A 25,009-nucleotide genomic window follows, 5' to 3' on the forward strand; every position below is an offset into this window, starting at 1 on the left:
AGCGTCCGAGGGTGAGCATCAAAGCGTGAGCGTCCGAGCGTGAGCGTCAGAGCGTGAGCTTCAGAGCGTGAGCGTGAGCGTCAGAGCCTGAGCGTGAACGTCAGAGCGTGAGCGTCAGAGCGTGAGCGAGAGCGTGAGCGAGAGCGTGAGCGTGAGCATCTGAGTGAGAGCGTGAGCGTGAGCATCTGAGCGTGAGCGTCTGAGGGTGAGCTTCAGAGCGTGAGCGTCAGAGCGTGAGCTTGAGTGTCTGAGCGTGAGCGTCAGAGCATGAGCGTGAGCATCCGAGCGTGAGCGTCAGAGCCTGAGCATGAGCGTCAGAGCGTGAGCGTCCGAGCGTGAGCGTGAGCGTCTGAGCCTGAGCGTGAGCATCAGAGCGTGAGCGTCAGAGCGTGAGAGTCAGAGCGTGAGCGTCCGAGCGTGAACGTGAGCGTCAGAGCCTGAGTGTGAGCGTCCGAGCGTGAACGTGAGCGTCAGAGCCTGAGTGTGAGTGTCCGAGCGTGAGCGTCTGAGCCTGAGCGTGAGCGTCAGAGCGTGAGAGTCAGAGCGTGAGTGAGAGCGTGAGCATCTGAGCGTGAGCGTCAGAGCGTGAGAGTCAGAGCGTGAGCGTCCGAGCGTGAACGTGAGCGTCAGAGCGTGAGCGTCAGAGCGTGAGCATCAGAGCGTGAGCGTCAGAGCGTGAGCGTCTGAGCCTGAGTGTGAGTGTCAGAGTGTGAGTGTCAGAGTGTGAGCGTCAGAGTGTGAGCGTCTGAGCCTGAGTGTGAGCGTCAGAGTGTGAGTGTCAGAGTGTGAGTGTCAGAGTGTGAGTGTCAGAGTGTGAGCGTCAGAGTGTGAGCGTCAGAGTGTGAGCGTGAGCGTCAGAGCGTGAGCGTGAGCGTCAGAGCGTGAGCGTCAGAGCGTGAGCGTCAGAGTGTGAGCGTCAGAGTGTGAGCGTGAGCGTCCGAGCGTGAGCGTCCGAGCGTGAGTGTCAGAGCGTGAGTGTCTGAGCGTGAGCGTCTGATCGTGAGCGTCTGATCGTGAGCGTGAGCATCAGAGCGTGAGAGTCAGAGCGTGAGCGTGAGCGTGAGCATCTGAGCGTGAGCGTCAGAGCGTGAGAGTCAGAGCGTGAGCGTCCTAGCGTGAACGTGAGCGTCAGAGTGTGAGCGTCAGAGCGTGAGCGTCCGAGCGTGAGCTTCAAAGCGTCCAAGCGTGAGCGTCAGAGCGTGAGCGTCCAAGCGTGAGCGTCAGAGCGTGAGCGTCAGAGCGTGAGCGTGAGCATCAGAGCCTGAGCGTGAGCGTCAGAGTGTCAGCGTCAGAGCGTGAGCGTCCGAGCGTGAGCGTCTGAGCGTGAGCGTCTGAGGGTGAGCGTCCGAGCGTGAGCGTCCGAGCGTGAGCGTCAGAGCGTGAGCGTCTGAGCGTGAGCGTCAGAGCGTGAGCATCAGAGCGTGAGCGTCTGAGCCTGAGTGTGAGCGTCAGAGTGTGAGCGTCAGAGCGTGAGCGTCAGAGCGTGAGCATGAGCGTCAGAGCGTGAGCGTGAGCGTCAGAGCGTGAGCGTCAGAGCGTGAGCATGAGCGTCCGAGCGTGAGCGTCCGAGCGTGAGCGTCTGAGCGTGAGCGTCTGATCGTGAGCATGAGCGTCCGAGCGTGAGCGTCCAAGCGTGAGCGTCCGAGCGTGAGCGTCCGAGCGTGAGTGTCAGAGCGTGAGCGTGAGCTTCTGATCGTGAGCATGAGCGTCCGAGCGTGAGCGTCAGAGCGTGAGCGTCAGAGCGTGAGCATGAGCGTCCGAGCGTGAGCGTCAGAGCGTGAGCGTCTGAGCGTGAGCGTCTGATCGTGAGCATGAGCGTCCGAGCGTGAGCGTCCGAGCGTGAGCGTCAGAGCGTGAGTGTCAGAGGGTGAGCGTGAGCGTCAGAGCGTGAGCGTCTGAGCGTGAGCGTCTGATCGTGAGCATGAGCATCCGAGCGTGAGCGTCAGAGCGTGAGCGTCCGAGCGTGAGCGTCCGAGCGTGAGCGTCAGAGCGTGAGTGTCAGACCGTGAGCATGAGCGTCTGAGCGTGATCGTCTGATCGTGAGCATGAGCGTCTGAGCGTGAGCGTCCGAGCGTGAGCGTCAGAGCGTGAGCATGAGTGTCCGAGCGTGAGCGTCAGAGCGTGAGAGTCCGAGCGTGAGCGTGAGCATCCGAGCGTGAGTGTCAGACCGTGAGCATGAGCGTCTGAGCGTGAGCGTCTGATCGTGAGCATGAGCGTCTGAGCGTGAGCGTCCGAGCGTGAGCGTCAGAGCGTGAGCGTCTGAGCGTGAGCGTCTGATCGTGAGCGTGAGCGTCAGAGCGTGAGCGTCAGAGCGTGAGTGTCAGAGCGTGAGCGTGAGCGTCTGAGCTTGAGCGTCTGATCGTGAGCATGAGCGTCTGAGCGTGAGCGTCCGAGCGTGAGCGTCAGAGCGTGAGCTTGAGCATCAGAGCGTGAGCGTCCGAGCGTGAGCGTCTGATCGTGAGCATGAGCGTCTGAGCGTGAGCGTCCGAGCGTGAGCGTCAGAGCATGAGCGTGAGCGTCCGAGCGTGAGCGTCAGAGCGTGAGCGTCAGAGCGTGAGTGTCAGAGCGTGAGCGTCTGATCGTGAGCATGAGCGTCTGAGAATGAGCGTCTGAGCATGAGCGTCTGAGCATGAGCGTCTGAGCATGAGCGTCCGAGCGTGAGGGTCCGAGCGTGAGCGTCTGAGCGTGAGCATCATGGCATTAGCGTCCGAGCGTGAGCATCAGAGCGTGAGCGTCCGAACGTGAGCGTGAGCGTCTGATCGTGAGCATGAGCGTCTGAGCGTGAGCGTCAGAGCGTGAGCGTCAGAGCGTGAGTGTGGGCGTCCGAGCGTCAGAGCGTGAGCGTCAGAGCGTGAGCGTGAGCGTCTGATCGTGAGCATGAGCGTCCGAGCGTGAGCGTCCGAGCGTGAGCGTCAGACCTTGAGTGTCAGAGCGTGAGCGTCTGAGCGTGAGCGTCTGATCGTGAGCATGAGCGTCTGAGCGTGAGCGTCCGAGCGTGAGCGTCCGAGCGTGAGCGTCAGACCTTGAGTGTCAGAGCGTGAGCGTCTGAGCGTGAGCGTCTGATCGTGAGCATGAGCGTCCGAGCGTGAGCGTCCGAGCGTGAGCGTCAGAGCGTGAGCGTGAGCGTCCCAGCGTGAGCGTCAGAGCGTGAGCGTCTGATCATGAGCATGAGCGTCCGAGCGTGAGCGTCAGAGCGTGAGCGTGAGCATCAGAGCCTGAGCGTGAGCGTCTGAGCGTGAGCGTCTGAGGGTGAGCGTCAGAGCGTGAGCATCCGAGTGTGAGCGTCTGAGCGTGAGCGTCTGAGGGTGAGCGTCTGAGGGTGAGCGTCAGAGCGTGAGCGTCCGAGCGTGAGCGTCAGAGCGTGAGCGTCTGATCGTGAGCGTGAGCGTCCGAGCGTGAGCGTCAGAGCGTCCGAGCGTGAGCGTCAGAGCGTGAGCGTGAGCGTCCGAGCGTGAGCGTCCGAGCGTGAGCGTCTGATCGTGAGCATGAGCGTCAGAGCGTGAGCGTGAGCGTCCGAGCGTGAGCGTCAGAGCATGAGCGTCAGAGCGTGAGCGTCTGAGCGTGAGCGTCTGATCGTGAGCATGAGCGTCCGAGAGTGAGCGTCCGAGCGTGAGCGTCTGATCGTGAGCATGAGCGTCAGAGCGTGAGCGTGAGCGTCCGAGCGTGAGCGTCAGAGCATGAGCATCAGAGCGTGAGCGTCTGAGCGTGAGCGTCTGATCGTGAGCATGAGCGTCCGAGCGTGAGCGTCCGAGCGTGAGCGTGAGCGTCCGAGCGTGAGCGTCAGAGCGTGAGCGTCAGAGCGTGAGTGTCAGACCGTGAGCATGAGCGTCTGATCGTGAGCGTTTGATCGTGAGCATGAGCGTCCGAGCGTGAGCGTCCGAGCGTGAGCGTCAGAGCGTGAGCGTCTGATCGTGAGCATGAGCCTCAGAGCGTGAGCGTCAGAGCGTGAGTGTCAGAGCGTGAGCGTGAGCGTCTGAGCGTCTGATCGTGAGCATGAGCGTCTGAGCATGAGCGTCTGAGCGTCTGAGCATGAGCGTCCGAGCGTGAGCGTCCGAGCGTGAGCGTCAGAGCTTGAGCAACAGAGCGTGAGCATCCGAGTGTGAGCGTCTGAGTGTGAGCGTGTGAGCGTCTGAGGGTGAGTGTCCGAGCATGAGCGTCTGAGGGTGAGTGTCCGAGCGTGAGCGTCAGAGCTTGAGCAACAGAGCGTGAGCGTCCGAGTGTGAGCGTCTGAGCGTGAGCGTCTGAGGGTGAGCGTCTGAGAGTGAGCGTCTGAGCATGAGCGTCCGAGCGTGAGGGTCCGAGCGTGAGCGTCTGAGCGTGAGCATCATGGCATTAGCGTCCGAGCGTGAGCATCAGAGCGTGAGCGTCCGAACGTGAGCGTGAGCGTCTGATCGTGAGCATGAGCGTCTGAGCGTGAGCGTCAGAGCGTGAGCGTCAGAGCGTGAGTGTGGGCGTCCGAGCGTCAGAGCGTGAGCGTCAGAGCGTGAGCGTGAGCGTCTGATCGTGAGCATGAGCGTCCGAGCGTGAGCGTCCGAGCGTGAGCGTCAGACCTTGAGTGTCAGAGCGTGAGCGTCTGAGCGTGAGCGTCTGATCGTGAGCATGAGCGTCTGAGCGTGAGCGTCCGAGCGTGAGCGTCCGAGCGTGAGCGTCAGACCTTGAGTGTCAGAGCGTGAGCGTCTGAGCGTGAGCGTCTGATCGTGAGCATGAGCGTCCGAGCGTGAGCGTCCGAGCGTGAGCGTCAGAGCGTGAGCGTGAGCGTCCCAGCGTGAGCGTCAGAGCGTGAGCGTCTGATCATGAGCATGAGCGTCCGAGCGTGAGCGTCAGAGCGTGAGCGTGAGCATCAGAGCCTGAGCGTGAGCGTCTGAGCGTGAGCGTCTGAGGGTGAGCGTCAGAGCGTGAGCATCCGAGTGTGAGCGTCTGAGCGTGAGCGTCTGAGGGTGAGCGTCTGAGGGTGAGCGTCAGAGCGTGAGCGTCCGAGCGTGAGCGTCAGAGCGTGAGCGTGAGCGTCTGATCGTGAGCGTGAGCGTCCGAGCGTGAGCGTCAGAGCGTCCGAGCGTGAGCGTCAGAGCGTGAGCGTGAGCGTCCGAGCGTGAGCGTCCGAGCGTGAGCGTCTGATCGTGAGCATGAGCGTCAGAGCGTGAGCGTGAGCGTCCGAGCGTGAGCGTCAGAGCATGAGCGTCAGAGCGTGAGCGTCTGAGCGTGAGCGTCTGATCGTGAGCATGAGCGTCCGAGCGTGAGCGTCCGAGCGTGAGCGTCTGATCGTGAGCATGAGCGTCAGAGCGTGAGCGTGAGCGTCCGAGCGTGAGCGTCAGAGCATGAGCATCAGAGCGTGAGCGTCTGAGCGTGAGCGTCTGATCGTGAGCATGAGCGTCCGAGCGTGAGCGTCCGAGCGTGAGCGTGAGCGTCCGAGCGTGAGCGTCAGAGCGTGAGCGTCAGAGCGTGAGTGTCAGACCGTGAGCATGAGCGTCTGATCGTGAGCGTTTGATCGTGAGCATGAGCGTCCGAGCGTGAGCGTCCGAGCGTGAGCGTCAGAGCGTGAGCGTCTGATCGTGAGCATGAGCCTCAGAGCGTGAGCGTCAGAGCGTGAGTGTCAGAGCGTGAGCGTGAGCGTCTGAGCGTCTGATCGTGAGCATGAGCGTCTGAGCATGAGCGTCTGAGCGTCTGAGCATGAGCGTCCGAGCGTGAGCGTCCGAGCGTGAGCGTCAGAGCTTGAGCAACAGAGCGTGAGCATCCGAGTGTGAGCGTCTGAGTGTGAGCGTGTGAGCGTCTGAGGGTGAGTGTCCGAGCATGAGCGTCTGAGGGTGAGTGTCCGAGCGTGAGCGTCAGAGCTTGAGCAACAGAGCGTGAGCGTCCGAGTGTGAGCGTCTGAGCGTGAGCGTCTGAGGGTGAGCGTCTGAGGGTGAGCATCAGAGCGTGAGCGTCCGAGCGTGAGCGTCAGAGCATGAGTGTCAGAGCGTGAGCGTCTGATCGTGAGCGTCCGAGCGTGAGCGTCAGAGCGCGAGCGTCCGAGCGTGAGCGTCTGATCGTGAGCATGAGCGTCATAGCGTGAGCGTCAGAGCGTGAGCGTCTGAGCGTGAGCGTCTGAGCGTGAGCATGAGCGTCCGAGCGTGAGCTTCCGAGCATGAGCGTCAGAGCGTGAGTGTCAGAGCGTGAGTGTGAGCGTCTGAGCGTGAGCGTCTGAGCGTGAGCATGAGCGTCCGAGCGTGAGCGTCAGAGCTTGAGCAACAGAGCGTGAGCGTCCGAGTGTGAGCGTCTGAGCGTGAGCGTCTGAGGGTGAGCGTCTGAGGGTGAGCGTCAGAGCGTGAGCGTCCGAGCGTGAGCGTCAGAGCGTGAGTGTCAGAGCGTGAGCGTGAGCGTCTGATCGTGAGCGTCCGAGCGTGAGCGTCCGAGCGTGAGCGTCAGAGCGCGAGCGTCCGAGCGTGAGCGTCTGATCGTGAGCATGAGCATCATAGCGTGAGCGTCCGAGCGTGAGCGTCCGAGCGTGAGCGTCAGAGCATGAGCGTCAGAGCGTGAGCGTCTGAGCGTGAGCGTCTGATCGTGAGCATGAGCGTCCGAGCGTGAGCTTCCGAGCATGAGCGTCAGAGCGTGAGTGTCAGAGCGTGAGTGTGAGCGTCTGAGCGTGAGCGTCTGAGCGTGAGCATGAGCGTCTGAGCGTGAGCGTCCGAGCGTGAGCGTCAGAGCGTGAGCGTGAGGGTCCGAGCGTGAGCGTCAGAGCGTGAGCGTCAGAGCGTGAGTGTCAGACCGTGAGCATGAGCGTCTGAGGGTGAGCGTCTGATCGTGAGCATGAGCGTCTGAGCGTGAGCGTCCGAGCGTCAGAGCGTGAGCGTGAGCGTCTGATCGTGAGCATGAGCGTCAGAGCGTGAGCGTCAGAGCGTGAGTATCAGAGCGTGAGCGTGAGCGTCTGAGCGTGAGCGTCTGATCGTGAGCATGAGCGTCTGAGCGTGAGCGTCAGAGCTTAAGCATCAGAGCGTGAGCGTCCGAGCGTGAGCATGAGCGTCTGAGCGTGAGCGTCCGAGCGTGAGCGTCAGAGCATGAGCGTGAGCGTCCGAGCGTGAGCATCAGAGCGTGAGCGTGGGGTCCGAGCGTGAGCGTCAGAGCGTGAGTGTCAGAGCGTAAGCGTGAGTGTCTGATCGTGGGCATGAGCGTCCGAGCGTGAGCGTCCGAGCGTGAGAGTCCGAGCGTGAGCGTCAGAGCGTGAGCGTGAGCGTCCGAGCGTGAGCGTCAGAGCGTGAGTGTCAGAGCGTGAGCGTGAGCGTCTGAGCGTCAGCGTCTGATCGTGAGCATGAGCATCTGAGCGTGAGCGTCCGAGCGTGAGCGTCCGAGCGTGAGTGTCAGAGCGTGAGCGTGAGCGTCTGAGCGTGAGCGTCTGATCGTGAGCATGAGCGTCTGAGCGTGAGCGTCCGAGCGTCAGCGTCAGAGCGTGAGCGTGAGCATCTGAGCGTGAGCGTCTGATCGTGAGCGTGAGCGTCTGAGCATGAGCGTCCGAGTGTGAGCGTCAGAGCGTGAGCGTCCGAGCGTGAGCGTGAGCGTGCGAGCGTGAGCGTCAGAGCGTGAGTGTGAGCGTCTGAGCGTGAGCGTCTGAGGGTGAGAGTCTGAGGGTGAGCGTCAGAGCGTGAGCTTCCGAGCGTGAGCGTCAGAGCGTGAGTGTCAGAGCGTGAGCGTGAGCGTCTGAGCGTGAGCGTGAGCATGAGCTTCTGAGTGTGAGCGTGAGTGTCTGAGCGTGAGTGAGCGTCTGAGGGTGTGAGGGTGAGCGTCTGAGGGTGAGCGTCTGAGGGTGAGCGTGTGAGGGTGAGCCGCTAACGGCCGCCATCTTGTTCTGAAATCCCGCGTCGCTGATTGGCCGCGGCCTGACCAATCAGCGACGTGGGATTTCCTGGACAGACAGACAGACAGACGGGATAAGACAATTATATATTAGATGAGCCCACATATAACTCCCTGAATGCAGTATGAGCCACCACATAGTCTCCCTAGAAACAGTATGAGCACCCACATAGCTCCCTAGATACAGTATGAGCCACCACATAGTCTCCCTAGATACAGTATGTGCCACCACATAGCTGCCTTGATACAGTATGATCCCCAGGGGCGGGCTGGGCAGGGGGCAAGGAGGAAAGATGCCAAAGAGGTGTTAATCACCCTGTAGGTGAGGAGTTTCAGCAACAGCAGGGAGGAAGGACACTGAGGAGATGCCAAAAAGGCAAGATGGGCAGAAATTCAGCAGCAGAAAGGAGGGAAAATGAGGAGCTGTCAAATGAGCTAGGTGGGAAGAGATTCAGCAGCAACTGGCACGAGAGGCTCTGAGGACTGTCAAATAGTTTAGGTTGCTGGGGATTCAGCAGCACCAAAGAGGAACTTTCCTATAGACTAGGTGGGTGGAGATTAAACCAACAACAAGGAGGAGGAACACTGAGGAACTGTCAGACTAGGTGGGTGGAGATTCAGCAGAAGCAGGGAGGAGGAACATTGAGGAACTGTCTTATAGACTAGGTGGGTGGAGATTCAGATGAAGCAGGGAGGAAGGACACTGAGGAACTGTCATATACACTAGGTGTGTGGAAATTCAGAAGCAGCAGGGAGGAGGGACACTGAGGAACTGTCTTAGGGTGCGTGCACACGGTCAGTAAGCGCTGCGGATTGGACGAAGCGCAGTTGAGCTGCGTGCAATTCACAGCGGCCAGATGTTAGAGCATAGTGGATAATCCCATGCCCACTATGCATCTCCGTGCTCCTGCGGGTCACCCGGGGAGACGGACATGTGGCGCATCTTCACAGACCGCAGCAAGAGAAATTCTATCAATGCAATGTATAGGATGCAGTGAATCTGCATGTGTTCAACAGGGGCGGGCTGGGCAGAGGGGCAAATGCCCCCCAGGCCGGTCCTCCAGCAGAGGTTTTGGCCGCCCGGGCATCAGCCATCGCCTCAATACTGCCGCGGCCACTCTCCTCTGCACGTGCCCCCTCCCATCAGGGTGCACTGCCTGATGGGAGGGCGTGCAACCTGATGGGAGGAAGCGCGCAGAGAGTGGCCACGGCGCTAGTGAAAGCGGGATGGCACGCGCTGGCAAGGGTGAGGGTATGGCCTGTGGGCCCACAGGTAGGTAGTGATCAGCGTTGGAATGGCAGAGGTGAGTATTTTTTATTTTTTTTTTTAATGCCATTATACTGTGTGGAGCACCATGTGGGGCCATGTATACTGTGTGGAGCACCATGTGGGGCCAGGTATACTGTGAGGAGTACCATGTGGGGCCATGTATACTGTGTGGAGCACCATGTGGGGCCATGTATACTGTGTGGAGCACCATGTGGGGCCATGTATACTGTGTGGAGCACCATGTGGGGCCATGTATGCTGTGTGGAGCACCATGTGGGGCCATGTATACTGTGTGGAGCACCATGTGGGGCCATGTATACTGTGTGGAGCACCATGTGGGGCCATGTATGCTGTCAGGAGCACCATGTGGGGCCATGTATACTGTGAGGAGCACCATGTGGGGCCATGTATACTGTGAGGAGCACCATGTGGGGCCATGTATACTGTGTGGAGCACCATGTGGGGCCATGTATGCTGTGAGGAGCACCATGTGGGGCCATGTATACTGTGAGGAGCACCATGTGGGGCCATGTATACTGTGTGGAGCACCATGTGGGGCCATGTATGTGTAGCACCCTGAGGATTCGGCTGCTACAGGGGTATTACGCCTCAAGCCAGAGGTGTGGTATTCCACTCCCGGGTAAGGATGGAGTGTGGAACTGAGCTCAGTAGGCTGCATGCACTACATACATCCCATTTCCGGGGGACAGAGCAATGGTACTCCCACTAGAGAAATGTGCAGGTACGACAGTGTCTGTCCCTGGCTGGAGTGGGAGGGGGGTGGAACATCCCAGTAGTGTAGGGGCAGATAGGGGGAGCAGTCTGGGTAATGCTAGGAGCTCATTGGGTGCTGGTCACCTGAGCTCACACATAGAGGGAGTATATAAGGTGGGAACCATCTTAGAACAGGGTCTTTTGTAGAGGTTTGGTCAGGCAAGCAGAACAGCTCAGCCAGCTCCAAGGCCAAGAGAGAGAGAGAGAGAGGAGAAAGAAGGACCCAGAGGGGGAGAAGAGGGAACTCCAAGAACCCAAAATTAGACCAGAGGGTGAAGAGTTGGCACAAGGGTACCGGATCCCAAGCTGGTGGAGGGCCCTAATCCTTAGCCAGAGACCGGAGGTCGTGGGCAGGATCTGCCACGACCACCCACTAAATCCACCCGGAAGGCAAACCGTGAATAGGGTCAGGGAACCCAGAGACAAGGGTTTACCAACAAGAGGCCCGAGGGAGCCGGACTTAGGTGGATCCCTGGTGGGGAAGGCCAGACAGAAGGACAAGTCAGAAAGGGAGCTCAGGACCACGCTCCAGAATCACCTGGGGGTTGGCCGAGTCCAGGACCTGGTGGACGCAGCACGGCTCGGGTGGTCACTCAAGGCCGGAGTGACCAACACAAAAGCAGTAAGTAAAACCCTGAACTGCACAGCCCGACTCGGAGTCTTATTACCACTCTCACTGCACCACCACAACCACCACCCTCTACAACTGACCCCCCTGAGGCTATACCCCTCCCGTTGGGGGTTATACTACCTGAGCTGCACACACACCACCAGCCTCAGCGGACCCTGCTGCAGCGGCGGCCGTAGTGACCGCAAATCAACGGGTGGCGTAGTCGACACTAAAGAACATCCAGTAACATCTGTAGGACTGCCACACACTGAGCTTGACACCCTGGGCACGGACCGGGTCACCGCCACTCGGAGACTACAACCCCCATCTGATCCGGCTCCGGGTATCCCCCAAACAACACTGGCCCAGGGGGCGCGTCAACTTTGGCGTAGTCGGCAGGATCACGTGCCCGCAACAACCGGGTACTGCGTGCCTGAAGAAAAGTTCACCGTTACCACAAAAAGAAGTCTCCCGCCGGTTCCGGAGGGTCCCCGCCAACGGACCCCATCACAGGTCGTTTCCCGCCGGTTGTCCGCCATTTGCAGCTTTTTCCCGCCATCCGCAGAGTTTCCCGCCACTGGGAGACGATTCCCGCCATTTCCAGAAGATTTCCCGCCTTGGAAGAGCGGACGCCATTATGGGCGTGCCAGAGGGTGGCAAGAGGTCACCTCCCATCGTGGGCCAGGTCAAGGAATGGCGCCAAAAGCGGAAACCGCGCCCACCAACAGAGACTGTGATGCTGGAAGTGTCCATCAGCGTGAGAGAACTGCCCCTGGAACTGACAATCACAAAGTTGCCCCGGGACCACCCTCAATGTGGGCGGAGACAGAACAAGAGAACGAAGATGGGTGTCGCCTGGAGGAGTCTGGAGAGAGCGCACCCGGAGACAAGAAGTCTGGAGAGGAGTCCAGAGAAAGCCTACCCGGAGATGGAGGGAGAGTCAGGCAGCACCGACCCAGTGGTCAGGAGCCTGCTGCAAGCAACAACCCCACTAGGCCTAGTGGAGGTCCTGGCACAGCTCCCCCGAGACCGGGAGTGTGCACAGACTGCGCTGGAGGGCCTCGCACGGAGGATGGCCCGGGTGCAGCGAGAGACGTTGGCGGAGTGGAGCCGAGAGATGGCCCAGCAGACCGGAACCCGTCAGCGGAGCACGCCACCCGAGACGAGGAGACAGACCGCCTCTGAGGATGGTGCAGGAGGACTCAAGGCCGGAGACGGCGCCGAGAAGGGAGCCGAACGGACGGAGGCAGGTAAAGGGGATGTCTCTACCCCGAGCCGGGAAACCGTGTACCTGCCCCAGCTCCCCGTCGCAGAGCCCGAAATTCCCCCTGCCGTGCCCGTCGCTGCATCGTCACCGCCGCAGACTAGGCCTCAACCGGAACCCGCGGCCGCGACCCCTGTGACGTCACGCGCTTCGACCCTGAGCGCGGCAAAGCAGGAAATACCATCGGCCTGGTCGCAAGGCCTAGTACCCCCGGGCGCCGCCATTCCAACAGTGCCCCCTACCTCCGCGGAGCCACCAGCCTGGTCGCAGGGCCGAGTAACCACGGGCGCCGCCGTTCTTACGGTGCCCTTTTCCTTTAGCGTGCCCCAAGCCTGGTCGCAAGGCCTGGTCAACCCGGGCGCCGCTACCACCACAGCGCCCATAACACCTAAAGTACCGCACCTGGGTGAGGACCTGTTCGCCCAGCATACGTGCCCGGATGGGCAGCCCTTCATATGGCCACCGGAGTTTCACCATCCCCGACTCCGGAAAGAAAGACCCCTAGATGAACCCCTGATTCCGGTTCCGAAGCCCGTCAGGAGGACCCAGCCCCCGCTAGAGGAGGCACAGTTTGAGTGGGACCCCACCGGAGGAGACCTCATGGGGTTCACTCAGGAGACTCGGGCGGCCGCAGCGGAGCGTGCAGAGTGCTGCCGCCAGCAGCTCGAGGTCTTCGAGAAGGAGCGGAGAGAGAGGCGGGTCCGGGAACAGCAAGCACAGATAAGGAGCGCGGAGCAGAAGAGCCGGACCAGGAGGAACCCCCGTGCAGCTCATGGTCCCCGTACCACCGGGACTGTGATTAAATTCAACCTGCAGCATGGGTGGCGCTTCATAAAAGACCATCATACCCCCGGCGACGTCTTTGTCACACGCAGAGACGTAGAAAGCCATCTGCCGGAGGGACACAGAGGTCGTGACCTGTACGTAGGGGACGAGGTCACCTTCACCCGGCACAAGTGTGCCAAAGGACCCTACGCCCTCCATGTACATCGCCTGACGGAGGAGGAGCTGCGGTGTGAGGAGGAGCAGGAGGACCCGGACGGGTCTAAATCCAAAGAAGGAGCAGGAGGACGCCGTCGTTAAAGTACGGTAAAGAGACTGTAAATAGTTACCCATCGGGGTACAGTGAACTGTTGCTGCTTTAAATAAGTCCCCGTTGGGACAAGAGTGAACTGTTAACCCGTGTGTCCCTATTCCCATTACCTGGCCGAGGACTGAGAGCGGCCATATTCCCCTTGTATATAGTTGCGCTTCCTAAGGCGCCCCCTACCGGTTTTATAGTAAACTGTTGTTTTTCTTAAAGAGACTGTCGCGCTTTTCCCGGTCACAAGTTGCACCGTGGCCGGAGGAGCAAGAGTGTTTACAAGGACGTTATTTATGAAGAGTTTTTATGAAAAGTTTTATGTGATGTTTTATATGTTTATGTTTATGAAAAAAAAAATTGTATGTTTTGGATGTTTTTATATCTTACAGCCCGAGGACGTGCTGTGATTTACCAGGGGGGAATGTAGCACCCTGAGGATTCGGCTGCTACAGGGGTATTACGCCTCAACCCAGAGGTGTGATATTCCACTCCCGGGTAAGGATGGAGTGTGGAACTGAGCTCAGTAGGCTGCATGCACTACATACATCCCATTTCCGGGGGACAGACCAATGGTACTCCCACTAGAGAAATGTGCAGGTACGACAGTGTCTGTCCCTGGCTGGAGTGGGAGGGGGGTGGAACATCCCAGTAGTGTAGGGGCAGATAGGGGGAGCAGTCTGGGTAATGCTAGGAGCTCATTGGGTGCTGGTCACCTGAGCTCACACATAGAGGGAGTATATAAGGTGGGAACCATCTTAGAACAGGGTCTTTTGTAGAGGTTTGGTCAGGCAAGCAGAACAGCTCAGCCAGCTCCAAGGCCAAGAGAGAGAGAGAGAGAGGAGAAAGAAGGACCCAGAGGGGGAGAAGAGGGAACTCCAAGAACCCAAAATTAGACCAGAGGGTGAAGAGTTGGCACAAGGGTACCGGATCCCAAGCTGGTGGAGGGCCCTAATCCTTAGCCAGAGACCGGAGGTCGTGGGCAGGATCTGCCACGACCACCCACTAAATCCACCCGGAAGGCAAACCGTGAATAGGGTCAGGGAACCCAGAGACAAGGGTTTACCAACAAGAGGCCCGAGGGAGCCGGACTTAGGTGGATCCCTGGTGGGGAAGGCCAGAGAGAAGGACAAGTCAGAAAGGGAGCTCAGGACCACGCTCCAGAATCACCTGGGGGTTGGCCGAGTCCAGGACCTGGTGGACGCAGCACGGCTCGGGTGGTCACTCAAGGCCGGAGTGACCAACACAAAAGCAGTAAGTAAAACCCTGAACTGCACAGCCCGACTCGGAGTCTTATTACCACTCTCACTGCACCACCACAACCACCACCCTCTACAACTGACCCCCCTGAGGCTATACCCCTCCCGTTGGGGGTTATACTACCTGAGCTGCACACACACCACCAGCCTCAGCGGACCCTGCTGCAGCGGCGGCCGTAGTGACCGCAAATCAACGGGTGGCGTAGTCGACACTAAAGAACATCCAGTAACATCTGTAGGACTGCCACACACTGAGCTTGACACCCTGGGCACGGACCGGGTCACCGCCACTCGGAGACTACAACCCCCATCTGATCCGGCTCCGGGTATCCCCCAAACAACACTGGCCCAGGGGGCGCGTCATATGCTGTGAGGAGCACCATGTGGGGCCATGTATACTGTGAGGAGCTCCATGTGGGGCCATGTATACTGTGAGGAGTACCATGTGGGACCATGTATACAGTACGGAGCACTATATGGGGCCGTGTATGCAGTACGGAGCACTATGCGGGGCCATGTATACAGTACGGAGCACTATGCGAGGCCATGTATGCAGTACGGAGCACTATGCGGGGCCATGTGTAAAGTACTTAGGACTATGTGGGGCCATGTATACAGTACGGAGCACTATGCGGGGCCATGTATACAGTACGGAGCACTATGAGGGGCTATGTATACAGTACGGAGCACTATGAGGGGCTATGTATACAGTACGGAGCACTATGCGAGGCCATGTATACAGTACGGAGCACTATGTGGGACCATGTATACAGTACGGAGCACTATGAGGGGCTATGTATACAGTACGGCGCACTATGAAGGGCTATGTATACAGTACGGAGGACTATGTGGGGCCCATTATACTGTACGGAGGACTATGTGGGGCCCATTATACTGTACGGAGGACTATGTGGGGCCCATTATACTGTATGGAGGACTATGTGGGGCCCATTATACTGTACGGAGGACTATGTGGGGCCATGTATACTGTGTGGAGCATCATGTGGGGCCATGTATACAGTACGGAGCACTATGCGAGGCCATGTATGCAGCACGGAGCACTATGCGAGGCCATGTATGCAGCACGGAGCATTATGCGAGGCCATGTATACAGTACGGAGCACTATGCGGGGCCATGTATACAGTACGGAGCACTATGAGGGGCTATGTATACTGTACGGAGGACTATGTGGGGCCCATTATACTGTACAGAGGACTATGTGGGGCCCATTATACTGTACGGAGCACTATGCGGGGCCATGTATACAGTACGGAGCACTATGCGGGGCCATGTATACAGTATGGAGCACTATGTGGGGCCATGTATACAGTACGGAGCACTATGTGGGACCATGTATACAGTACGGAGCACTGTGAGGGGCTATGTATACAGTACGGAGCACTATGAGGGGCCATGTATACAGTACGGAGCACTATGAGGGGCCATGTATACAGTACGGAGCACTATGAGGGGCTATGTATACAGTACGGAGGACTATGTGGGGCCCATTATTCTGTATGGAGGACTATGTGGGGCCCATTATACTGTACGAAGGACTATGTGGGGCCCATTATACTGTACGAAGGACTATGTGGGGCCCATAATACTGTACGGAGGACTATGTGGGGCCCATTATGCTGTACGGAGGACTACGTGGGGCCCATTATAATGTACGGAGGACTATGTGGGGCCCATTATGCTATATGGAGAACTATGTGGGGCCCATTATTCTGTATGGAGGACTATGTGGGGCCCATTATTCTGTATGGAGGACTATGTGGGGCCCATTATTCTGTATGGAGGACTATGTGGGGCCCATTATTCTGTATGGAGGACTATGTGGAGCCCATTATACTTTATGGAGGACTATGTGGAGCCCATTATACTGTATGGAGGACTATGTGGGGCCATTATACTGTATGGAGGACTATGTGGGGCCCATTATTCTGTATGGAGGACTATGCGGGGCCCATTATTCTGTATGGAGGACTATGTGAGGCCCATTATTCTGTATGGAGGACTATGTGGGGCCATTATACTGTATGGAGGACTATGTGGGGCCCATTATACTGTATGGAGGACTATGTGAGGCCATTATACAGTATGGAGGACTCTTTGTGGCCATTATACTGTATGGAGGACTTTTTATGGCCATTATACCGTATGGAGGACTGTGAGTGTGGAGGAATTCACTGTGGGGGTATCATACAGTGTTTGGGGGCTCTTATGTTTGCATCATACATTATTATCTGTTTCATTCAAGGATTTTTATCCTCTGTTAAATTACATATTTAAATTAGGCCATTGGGCCATACGCTTTTTATTGCTTTTACATATTATAATATTCAACTATAATTTTTAAATTAATCGTTATATTTGATAAAGAAAAACTTCCTCAATTGTAGAAACTTTTTTAACCGCTTTCCGACGACGTCAGTAATAGTACGTAGCTGCGCCCTGGGACTTATGGACCAGCTACGTACTATTACGCATAATGCTATCACGCCCGCACACAAGCGGTGCGGGGCGATCGCCGCCGGGTGTCAGCTGATTGTCACCCGGTCCCGCACCGCTCCCTGCACATTAGCCCCCGCAATGCTGCGATCAAAGTCGATCGCAGCATTGCGGGGGCAAGGGGGGAGGTGATCGCTATACTCACCTCTCCTGCCGGTGTCCAGAGATGTCTGCGGCTGCTTACGGATGTTGTCATGACGACCTGATACGCAGTGCATGACCAAAGTAATGTCTCCCCTGTGTGCAGCACTGACAGACTGCACAGCATAGGGAGCAGCTGCTCTATATGCTATACAGTCGATCAGGCTGCAAAAAGTGAAAGTCCCATAGTGGGAAAATGTGTAAAAGAAAAAAAAAGTGTATTGAAGTGAAAAAAAAGTAAAATAAAAATTGTAAAAATATAAAAAAAAATTAAAAAAATAACCCCCCCCCCAAAAAAAAATATATTGAACCCATAATATTTATTTATTATGAAAAAAAACAAAAACAATAAAAGTACACACATTTGGTATTGCTGTGTCCAGAACGACCTGACCTATAAAACTGTCCCACTAGTTAACCCCTTTAATAAAAAACGAAGCAAAAAACAATGCTTTATCATCATACTGCCAAACAAAAAATGGAATAACACGCGATCAAAAAGACGAATGTAAATAAAAATGGTACCGCTGAAAACATCATCTTGTCTCGCTAAAAACAAGCTGCAATACAGCTACTTCATCCAAAAAATAAAAAAGTTAAAGCTCTCAGAATAAAGCGATACAAAAAAAGAAGAATAAAGCTGCCTTATCAATTGTACCACACGCGGAGCGGCATAAAAAAACCCCACAAAAACAATTACGGAATTGTTGTTTTTTGTTTATTCTGCCTCCCAAAAATCGGAATAGAAAGCGATCAAAAAATGTCACATGCCCGAAAATGGTACCAATAAAAATGTCAACTTGTCCCACAAAAAACAAGCCGTCACGTGACTCTGTCGGCCAAAATATGGAAAAATTATAGCTTTCAAAATATGGCGATGCAAAAACTAGTCTTTGCAAAAAAAAACGCGTCTTTTAGTGTGTGACAGCTGTCAATCATAAAAACCCCATATGAATCTGGTATCGCTGTAATCGCACCGACCCGAAGAATAAAGTCGTTTAATCACATACCACATGAGGAACAGTGTAAAAAAATAAACTCTAGGGTTAGGGTTGTTCTAGGGTTAGGGTTGCATTAGGGTTGAGGTTAGGGTTGTGCTAGGGTTAGGGTTGGGCTAGGGTAAGGGTTGGGCTAGAGTTAGGGTTGGGCTAGGGCTAGGGTTAGGGTTGAGCTAGGGCTAGTGTTGGGCTAGGGTTAGCGTTGGGCTAGGGTTAGGGTTGGGCTAGGGTTAGGGTTGGTTAGGGTTGGGGTTAGGGTTGGGCTAGGGTTAGGGTTGGGCTAAGATTAGGGTTGGGCTAGGATTAGGGTTGGGGTTAGGGTTGGGGTTGGGCTAGGGTTGGGGTTGGGCTAGGGTTAGGGTTGGGCTAGGGTTAGGGTTGGGCTAGGGTTAGGGTTGGGCTAGGGTTAGGGTTGGCTAATGTTAGGGTTGGCTAAGGTTGGGGTTGGGGTTATGGTTGGGCTAGGGTTAGGGTTTGGCTAGGGTTAGTGTTGGGCTAGAGTTAGGGTAGGGTTAGGGTTGAGCTAGGGTTTGTGTTGGGCTATGGTTAGCGTTGGGCTGGGGTTAGGGTTGGCTAGGTTTAGGGTTGGCTAAGGTTGGGGTTGGGGTTATGGTTGGGCTAGGGTTGGGTTGGGCTAGGGTAAGGGTTGGGCTAGAGTTAGGGTTGGGCTAGAGTTAGGGTTGAGCTAGGGTTAGCGTTGGGCTAGGGTTAGCGTTGGGCTAGGGTTAGGGTTGGGCTAGGGTTAGGGTTGGTTAGGGTTGGGGTTAGGGTTGGGCTAGGGTTAGGGTTGGGCAAGGGTTAGGGTTGGGGTTAGGGTTGGGGTTGGGTTAGGGTTGGGCTAGGGTTAGGGTTGGCTAGGGTTAGGGTTGGAGTTAGGGTTGGGCTAGGGTTAGGGTTGGGCTGGGGTTAGGGTTGGGCTGGGGTTAGGGTTGGCTAGGGTTAGGGTTGGCTAAGGTTGGAGTTGGGGTTATGGTTGGGCTAGGGTTAGGGTTGGGCTATGGTTAGGGTTGGGCTAGAGTTAGGGTAGGGTTAGGGTTGAGATAGGGTTAGGGTTGGGCTGGGGTTAGGGTTGGGCTGGGGTTAGGGTTGGCTAGGGTTAGGGTTGGCTAAGGTTGGGGTTGGGGTTAGGGTTGTTCTAGGGTTAGGGTTGTATTAGGGTTGAGGTTAGGGTTGTGCTAGGGTTAGGGTTGGGCTAGGGTAAGGGTTGGGCTAGAGTTAGGGTTGGTCTAGGGTTAGGGTTGAGCTAGGGTTAGTGTTGGGCTAGGGTTAGCATTGGGCTAGGGTTAGGGTTGGGCTAGGGTTAGGGTTGGTTAGGGTTGGGGTTAGGGTTGGGCTAGGGTTAGGGTTGGGGTTGGGGTTGGGCTAGGGTCAGGGTTGGGCTGGGGTTAGGGTTGGCTAGGGTTAGGGTTGGCTAATGTTGGGGTTGGCTAATGTTGGGGTTATGGTTGGGCTAGGTTTAGGGTTGGGCTAGGGTTAGGGTTGGGCTAGAGTTAGGGTAGGGTTAGGGTTGAGCTAGGGTTAGTATTGGGCTAGGGTTAGCGTTGGACTAGAGTTAGGGTTGGGCTAGGGTTAGTGTTGGTTAGGGTTGGGCTAGGGTTAGGGTTGGGCTAGGGTTAGGGTTGGGGTTGGGCTAGGGTTAGGGTTCGGCTAGGGTTTGAGTTGGGCTGGGGTTAGGGTTGGCTAGGGTTAGGGTTGGCTAAGGTTGGGGTTGGGGTTATGGTTGGGGTTATGGTTGGGCTAGGGTTAGGGTTGGGCTAGGGTTAGGGTTGGGCTAGAGTTAGGGTTGGGCTAGGGTTAGTGTTGGGCTAGGGTTAGCGTTGGGCTGGGGTTAGGGTTGGCTAGGGTTAGGGTTGGCTAAGGTTGGGGTTGGGGTTAGGGTTGGGCTAGGGTAAGGGTTGGGCTAGAGTTAGGGTTGGGCTAGGGTTAGGGTTGAGCCAGGGTTAGTGCTGGGCTAGGGTTAGCGTTGGGCTAGGGTTAGGGTTGGGCTAGGGTTAGGGTTGGTTGGGGTTGGGGTTATGGTTGGGCTAGGGTTAGGGTAGGGTTAGGGTTGGGGTTAGGGTTGGGGTTGGGCTAGGGTTAGGTTTGGGCTAGGGTTAGGGTTGGCTAGGGTTAGGGTTGGAGTTAGGGTTGGGCTAGGGTTAGGGTTGGGCTAGGGTTAGGCTGGGGTTAGGGTTGGCTAGGGTTAGGGTTGGCTAAGGTTGGGGTTATGGTTGGGCTAGAGTTAGGGTTGGGCTAGGGTTAGGGTTGGGGTTGGGGTTAGGGTTGGGATAGGGTTAGGGTTGGGGTTAGGGTTGCGATTTTTTTCAAAAGTAAAGAAAAAAAAATTATGACGATATGGTGACCAGTGTTGAGCGCAAGTGCTCGCTACTTGAGTTTGCATCGGGTGCTTGGGTATGCACTGAGTATTGTGGGTATTTGAGTGACATGCTCGAGTCTCTGCCCCATATGCTTCCCGGCCAATAAAAACGTTGCTGGGATCGCCTGCCATACAAGAGTGATCCCCGCATGTTTTTTTTGGGTGTCTAACAACCGTGAAATATGCAGGGCAGGGACTCGAGCATGTCACTCGAGCACCTGTGATACATGGTGCATACCCGAGTACCCGATGCAAACTCAAGTAGCGAGCACTTGCACTCAAGACTAATGACAACTTATTCAATATGATGACCTAATGTTATCAAATTCTGTCACACCTGTAGGTTCAAAATGTACACTATACCCATTGATAAAATCCTTGAGGAATCTAGTTTCCAAAATGGAGTCAATTGTGGGGGGCTTCCACTATTTATGCACATCAGGGGCTCCCCAAATGCGACATGGCGTCCGCTCTTGATTCCAGTCAATTTTGCGTTCAAAAAGTCACACAGTGCTTCTTCCCTTCTGAACCCTGACGTGCGCCCAAACAGTGTATTTTCTTCATATATGGGGTATTAGCGTACTCAGGAGAAATTGCACAACAGTTTTTATGTTCTATTTTCTCCTCTTACCCTTGTGAAAATAAAAAAATTGGGGCTAAAAGATCATTTTTGTGGAAAAAGTTAGATTTTTTATTTTCATAGCTCAATGTTATAAACTTCAGTGAAGCACCTGGGGGTTCAAGGTGCTCACCACACATCTAGATAGGTTCCCTGAGGGGTCTAGTTTCCAAAATGGTGTCACTTGTGGGGGGTTTCCACTGTAGAGGCACATAAGGGGCTCTCCAAACGCAACATGGTGTCCGCTAATTATTCAAGCAAATTTTACATTCAAAAAGTCAAATGGTGCTCCTTCCCTTCCGAGCCCTGCCGTGCGCCAAAACAGTGTTTTTTCCCCACGTATGGGGTATCTGCGTGCACAGGGGAAATTGCAAAACAAATTTTGGGGTTAATTTTTTCCTGTTACCCCTGCAAAAATAAAAAAAATTGGGTCTAAAGTAACATTTTTGTGAAAAAAGTTAAAAGTTAATTTTTTTCTTCCCCATTCCAAAAATTCCTGTGAAGCACCTGAAGGGTTAATAAACTTCTTGAATATGGTTTTGAGCACCTTGAGGGGTGCAGTTTTTAGAATGGTGTCCATTTTGGGTATTTTCTGTCATAAAGGCCCCTCAAAGTCACTTGTCCCTTGCCCCTCAAAGTCACAAATGTGAAGTGGTCCCTAAAAAAATGGTTTTGCAAATTTTGTTGTAAAAATGCCAAATCGCTGGTCAACTTTTAACCCTTATAGCTCCCTAATAAAACAAAATTTTGGTTCAAAATTTGTGCTGATGTAAAGTAGACATGTGGGAAATGTTATTTATTACCTATTTTGTGTGACATCTCTCTGATATAAGGGCATAAAAATTACAATTTTGAAAATTGAAAAATTTTCGAAATTTTCACCAAATTTCCGATTTTTTCAAAAAGAAACGCAAGTGATATCGAAGAAATTTTTACCACTATCATGAAGTACAATATGTCACGAAAAAACAATCTCAGAATCAGAGGGTTCCTTTGAAGGGTTCCAGAGTAATTACCTCATAAAGTGACAGTGGTCAGAATTGTAAAAATTGGCCTGGTCATTAACGTGCAAACCACCCTCGGGGGTAAAGGGGTTAATAAATATCAAGGTTGGTGCGCGAATTTGTCCAAGCTTTGAACTTTGGCCCTCAGTGTATTTAAATTTGACATCTCTGGCTTTAAAGGGAACCTGTCTCGTCCTAGCTACTATCTACACTGCCCCCATTGCTTTGTTAGTGATGCAATGTGCATCACTAACACACTTTTTTCATTAAAATCGGTGGTAGCATAATGATTTTATAACATTATATTCACTTTGTCCTACCTGCTCATTTTCAGTCATAGGGGCGTGATTCTCACATTCAGTCAGGGGCGGCGCCGCATACAGTCACTGCTGGCGCTACCCACGTATTTGAATATTGCTCCCGGCAAGCGCTGATGTTGTTGGGCGCATGCACATTTCTACATGTCCGGCGCTGATCCCGCGACTGTGCAGTGAGGCTGTGCTGCTGCTCATGATTCAGCAGTAGCAGAGAGGGACACGGAGGAACAGTCAAATAGGCTAAGGGGCAGCCATTCAGTAGCTATAGGAAGGAGGGATGCAAATATATACTGTATATAAAAAAAATATGATTTTTTTTTCACTCTTCAGGTTTCACACCAAGTAAGCCACAAAACTAAGTTTTCAGGACAGGTTATTACAGTCAGGTGTATCGCTAACATCTGTAAATTTTTGTTCATTTTTTTCTCGATAGGAATGAATGTAGTTTTTGGTGAAAGAAAAACATTTTTTTATTACATTTTTATACACTGCTCAAAAAAATAAAGGTAACACTTAAACAACAGAATATAACTCCTTGTAAATCAAACTTCTGTGGAATCAAACTGTCCACTTAGGAAGCAACACTGATTGACAATCAATTTCACATGCTGTTGTGCAAATGGAATAGACAATAGATGGAAATTATTGCCAATTATCAAGACACCCTCAATGAAGGAGTGTTTCTGCAGGTGGGGACCACAGACCACATCTCAGTACCAATGATTTCTGGCTGATGTTTTGGTCACTTTTGAATGTTGGTTGTGCTTTCACACTCGTGGTAGCATGAGACGGACTCTACAACCCACAGAAGTTGCTCCGGTTGTGCAGCTCATCCAGGATGGCACATCAATGCGAGCTGTGGCAAGAAGGTTTGCTGTGTCTGTCAGCGTAGTGTCCAGAGGCTGGAGGCGCTACCAGGAGACAGGCCAGTACACCAAGAGACATGGAGGGGGCCGTAGGAGGGCAACAACCCAGCAGCAGGACCGCTACCTCCACCTTTGTGCAAGGAGGAACAGGAGGAGCACTGCCAGAGCCCTGCAAAATGACCTCCAGCAGGCCACAAATGTGCATGTATCTGCACAAACGGTTAGAAACCGACTCCATGAGGGTGGTATGAGGGCCCGACGTCCACAGATGGGGGCTGTGCTCACAGCCCAACACCGTGCAGGATGCTTGGCATTTGCCACAGAACACCAGGATTGGCAAAGTCGCCACTGGCGCCCTGTGCTCTTCACAGATGAAAGCAGGTTCACACTGAGCACATGTGACAGACGTGACAGAGTCTGGAGACACCGTGGAGAGCAATCTGCTGCCTGCAACATCCTTCAGCATGACCGGTTTAGCAGTGGGTCAGTAATGGTGTGGGTGGCATTTCTATTATTTACTTTTTACATGTGATCGCTGAATCCAATAGAAGCATTGGCATTGAGCGCTTTGCAGTCACTATGTATTAAGCCTATGCCTGACAGCTAGGAAAACTGTAGCTAGCTGCCATACAGCCTAGGATTTACTTTTCTAAACTTCAGCTTGTGGGAAGTTTTACTCTTAGGCTATGTTCACACACATTGAGTTTTGCAGCGTATTTTGCTGCAGATCTTTATGCAAATTTTCAGCTGTGTTCTACAGTACCAGCAAAGTCTATGAGAAACTAGAATTCTCTGTTCACACATGTTGTTTTTTTTTTTGCTGCATATTTTGGGACCTGGTTATGTTTTTTTCAGCGTTTTTGCAGCAGAAAAAGCACCTGCATTTTTGCTGCGTATTTGCAGCATTTTTTCACCGATAGGAAGTAATCGGTGGTCAAAAAAAACGCAGAAAAACGCAGCAAAATATGCACCAAAACCTGCATTTTCAATGCAGCTGTTTTCCTGCCATAGAAAAGTTAGCAGCAGAAAAAAACACAACGTGTGTGAACATAGCCTAACTGCTACGAACAAGTGGGTAGTCTCCTGTCCTGTGCGGTGGGTGCACAGCAGGAGGCGGAGGTGGAGGTGCGGCTTGTAGCAGTAGTAGCTCGATGTGGAACCGGACAAAATACTTTGAAGTCCATTTTTATTTTTTTTTTATTTTTTTTTACAGAGGGTGTTGTGCCGCTGAATTTTCCACCAGACCTCAGTCTAGCGGATGTGGAGAAGAAGTTCCCTATGGTGAGCAAAGGTTATTACAAACCAGACACCTGCAGAGCCCAGCAGAGAGTAGCTATTCTGATCCCACACCGGAATCGGGAGAAGCACCTCCTGTACCTGCTGGATAACTTACATCCGGTCCTCCAGAGGCAGCAGCTGGACTACGCCATTTACGTCATTCATCAGGTGGGAAAATGTAGCACAGGTGATCTGTTAGGAATTATGTTGGTTGTTACTGGAAACAGTCAGAAAGCTCATCAGCAAAACCCCTTAGCTGCTCAGCTGTGCTCCTACAATGCATGAGGGGGTGGGGGGACAGTTACTTTTGACTTTCCAGTGTTAGGTGTAATAATGATGCTCCTCAGAATGCAAATCCCCATAACTAGCTCTGTGCAGATGCCGAACAAGCAGGGACTGCAGAGAGATTTCACTTATGTTTTATGTCTTTCTATGTCCTGCAGGCTGGAGATGTCACCTTTAACCGAGCCAAGCTACTGAACATTGGGTACTTGGAGGCATCAAAAGAGGAGAATTGGGACTGCTTTATATTCCACGATGTGGATCTGATCCCGGAGAACGACTTTAACATTTACCTCTGTGACAGCCAACCCAAACACCTGGTGGTGGGACGCAACGTCACCGGATACAAGTAAGGAGGAAATGTCTCCGCAGATTGTCATGTGTCAAGAGTCGTTTTCCTTCTACAGGGTCTGGCTTACACTATGGTTGGCTTGGGTAATTGGGGTGTCTGTCCTTGTGGGGTGCACTCATATAGTGCTGGGCAGCCAGCTGATCTAGACACTGTAACCCAGACACTGTTGACTATACATATTTGAGTGACCGGTGCTCTA

General features: G+C 54.3%; 1 protein-coding gene across 1 annotated transcript in view; it reads left to right on the forward strand.

Moving 5' to 3' along the window:
- The window catches only part of LOC141248450 (beta-1,4-galactosyltransferase 4-like), a 90,736-nt gene that overhangs the window by 24,192 nt on the left and 41,535 nt on the right, over positions 1 to 25,009 (forward strand). Inside the window, exons 2-3 of the mRNA XM_073669362.1 lie at positions 24,112 to 24,344; positions 24,620 to 24,807. Of these exons, the coding sequence (XP_073525463.1) occupies positions 24,112 to 24,344; positions 24,620 to 24,807 (421 nt within the window). The remainder of the gene's footprint in view (positions 1 to 24,111; positions 24,345 to 24,619; positions 24,808 to 25,009) is intronic.

The sequence above is a fragment of the Phyllobates terribilis genome, unplaced genomic scaffold (assembly GCF_046119375.1).
Source record: "Phyllobates terribilis strain yellow unplaced genomic scaffold, ASM4611937v1 Scaffold_2__4_contigs__length_985480577, whole genome shotgun sequence".
NCBI classification, from domain to species: domain Eukaryota; kingdom Metazoa; phylum Chordata; class Amphibia; order Anura; family Dendrobatidae; genus Phyllobates; species Phyllobates terribilis.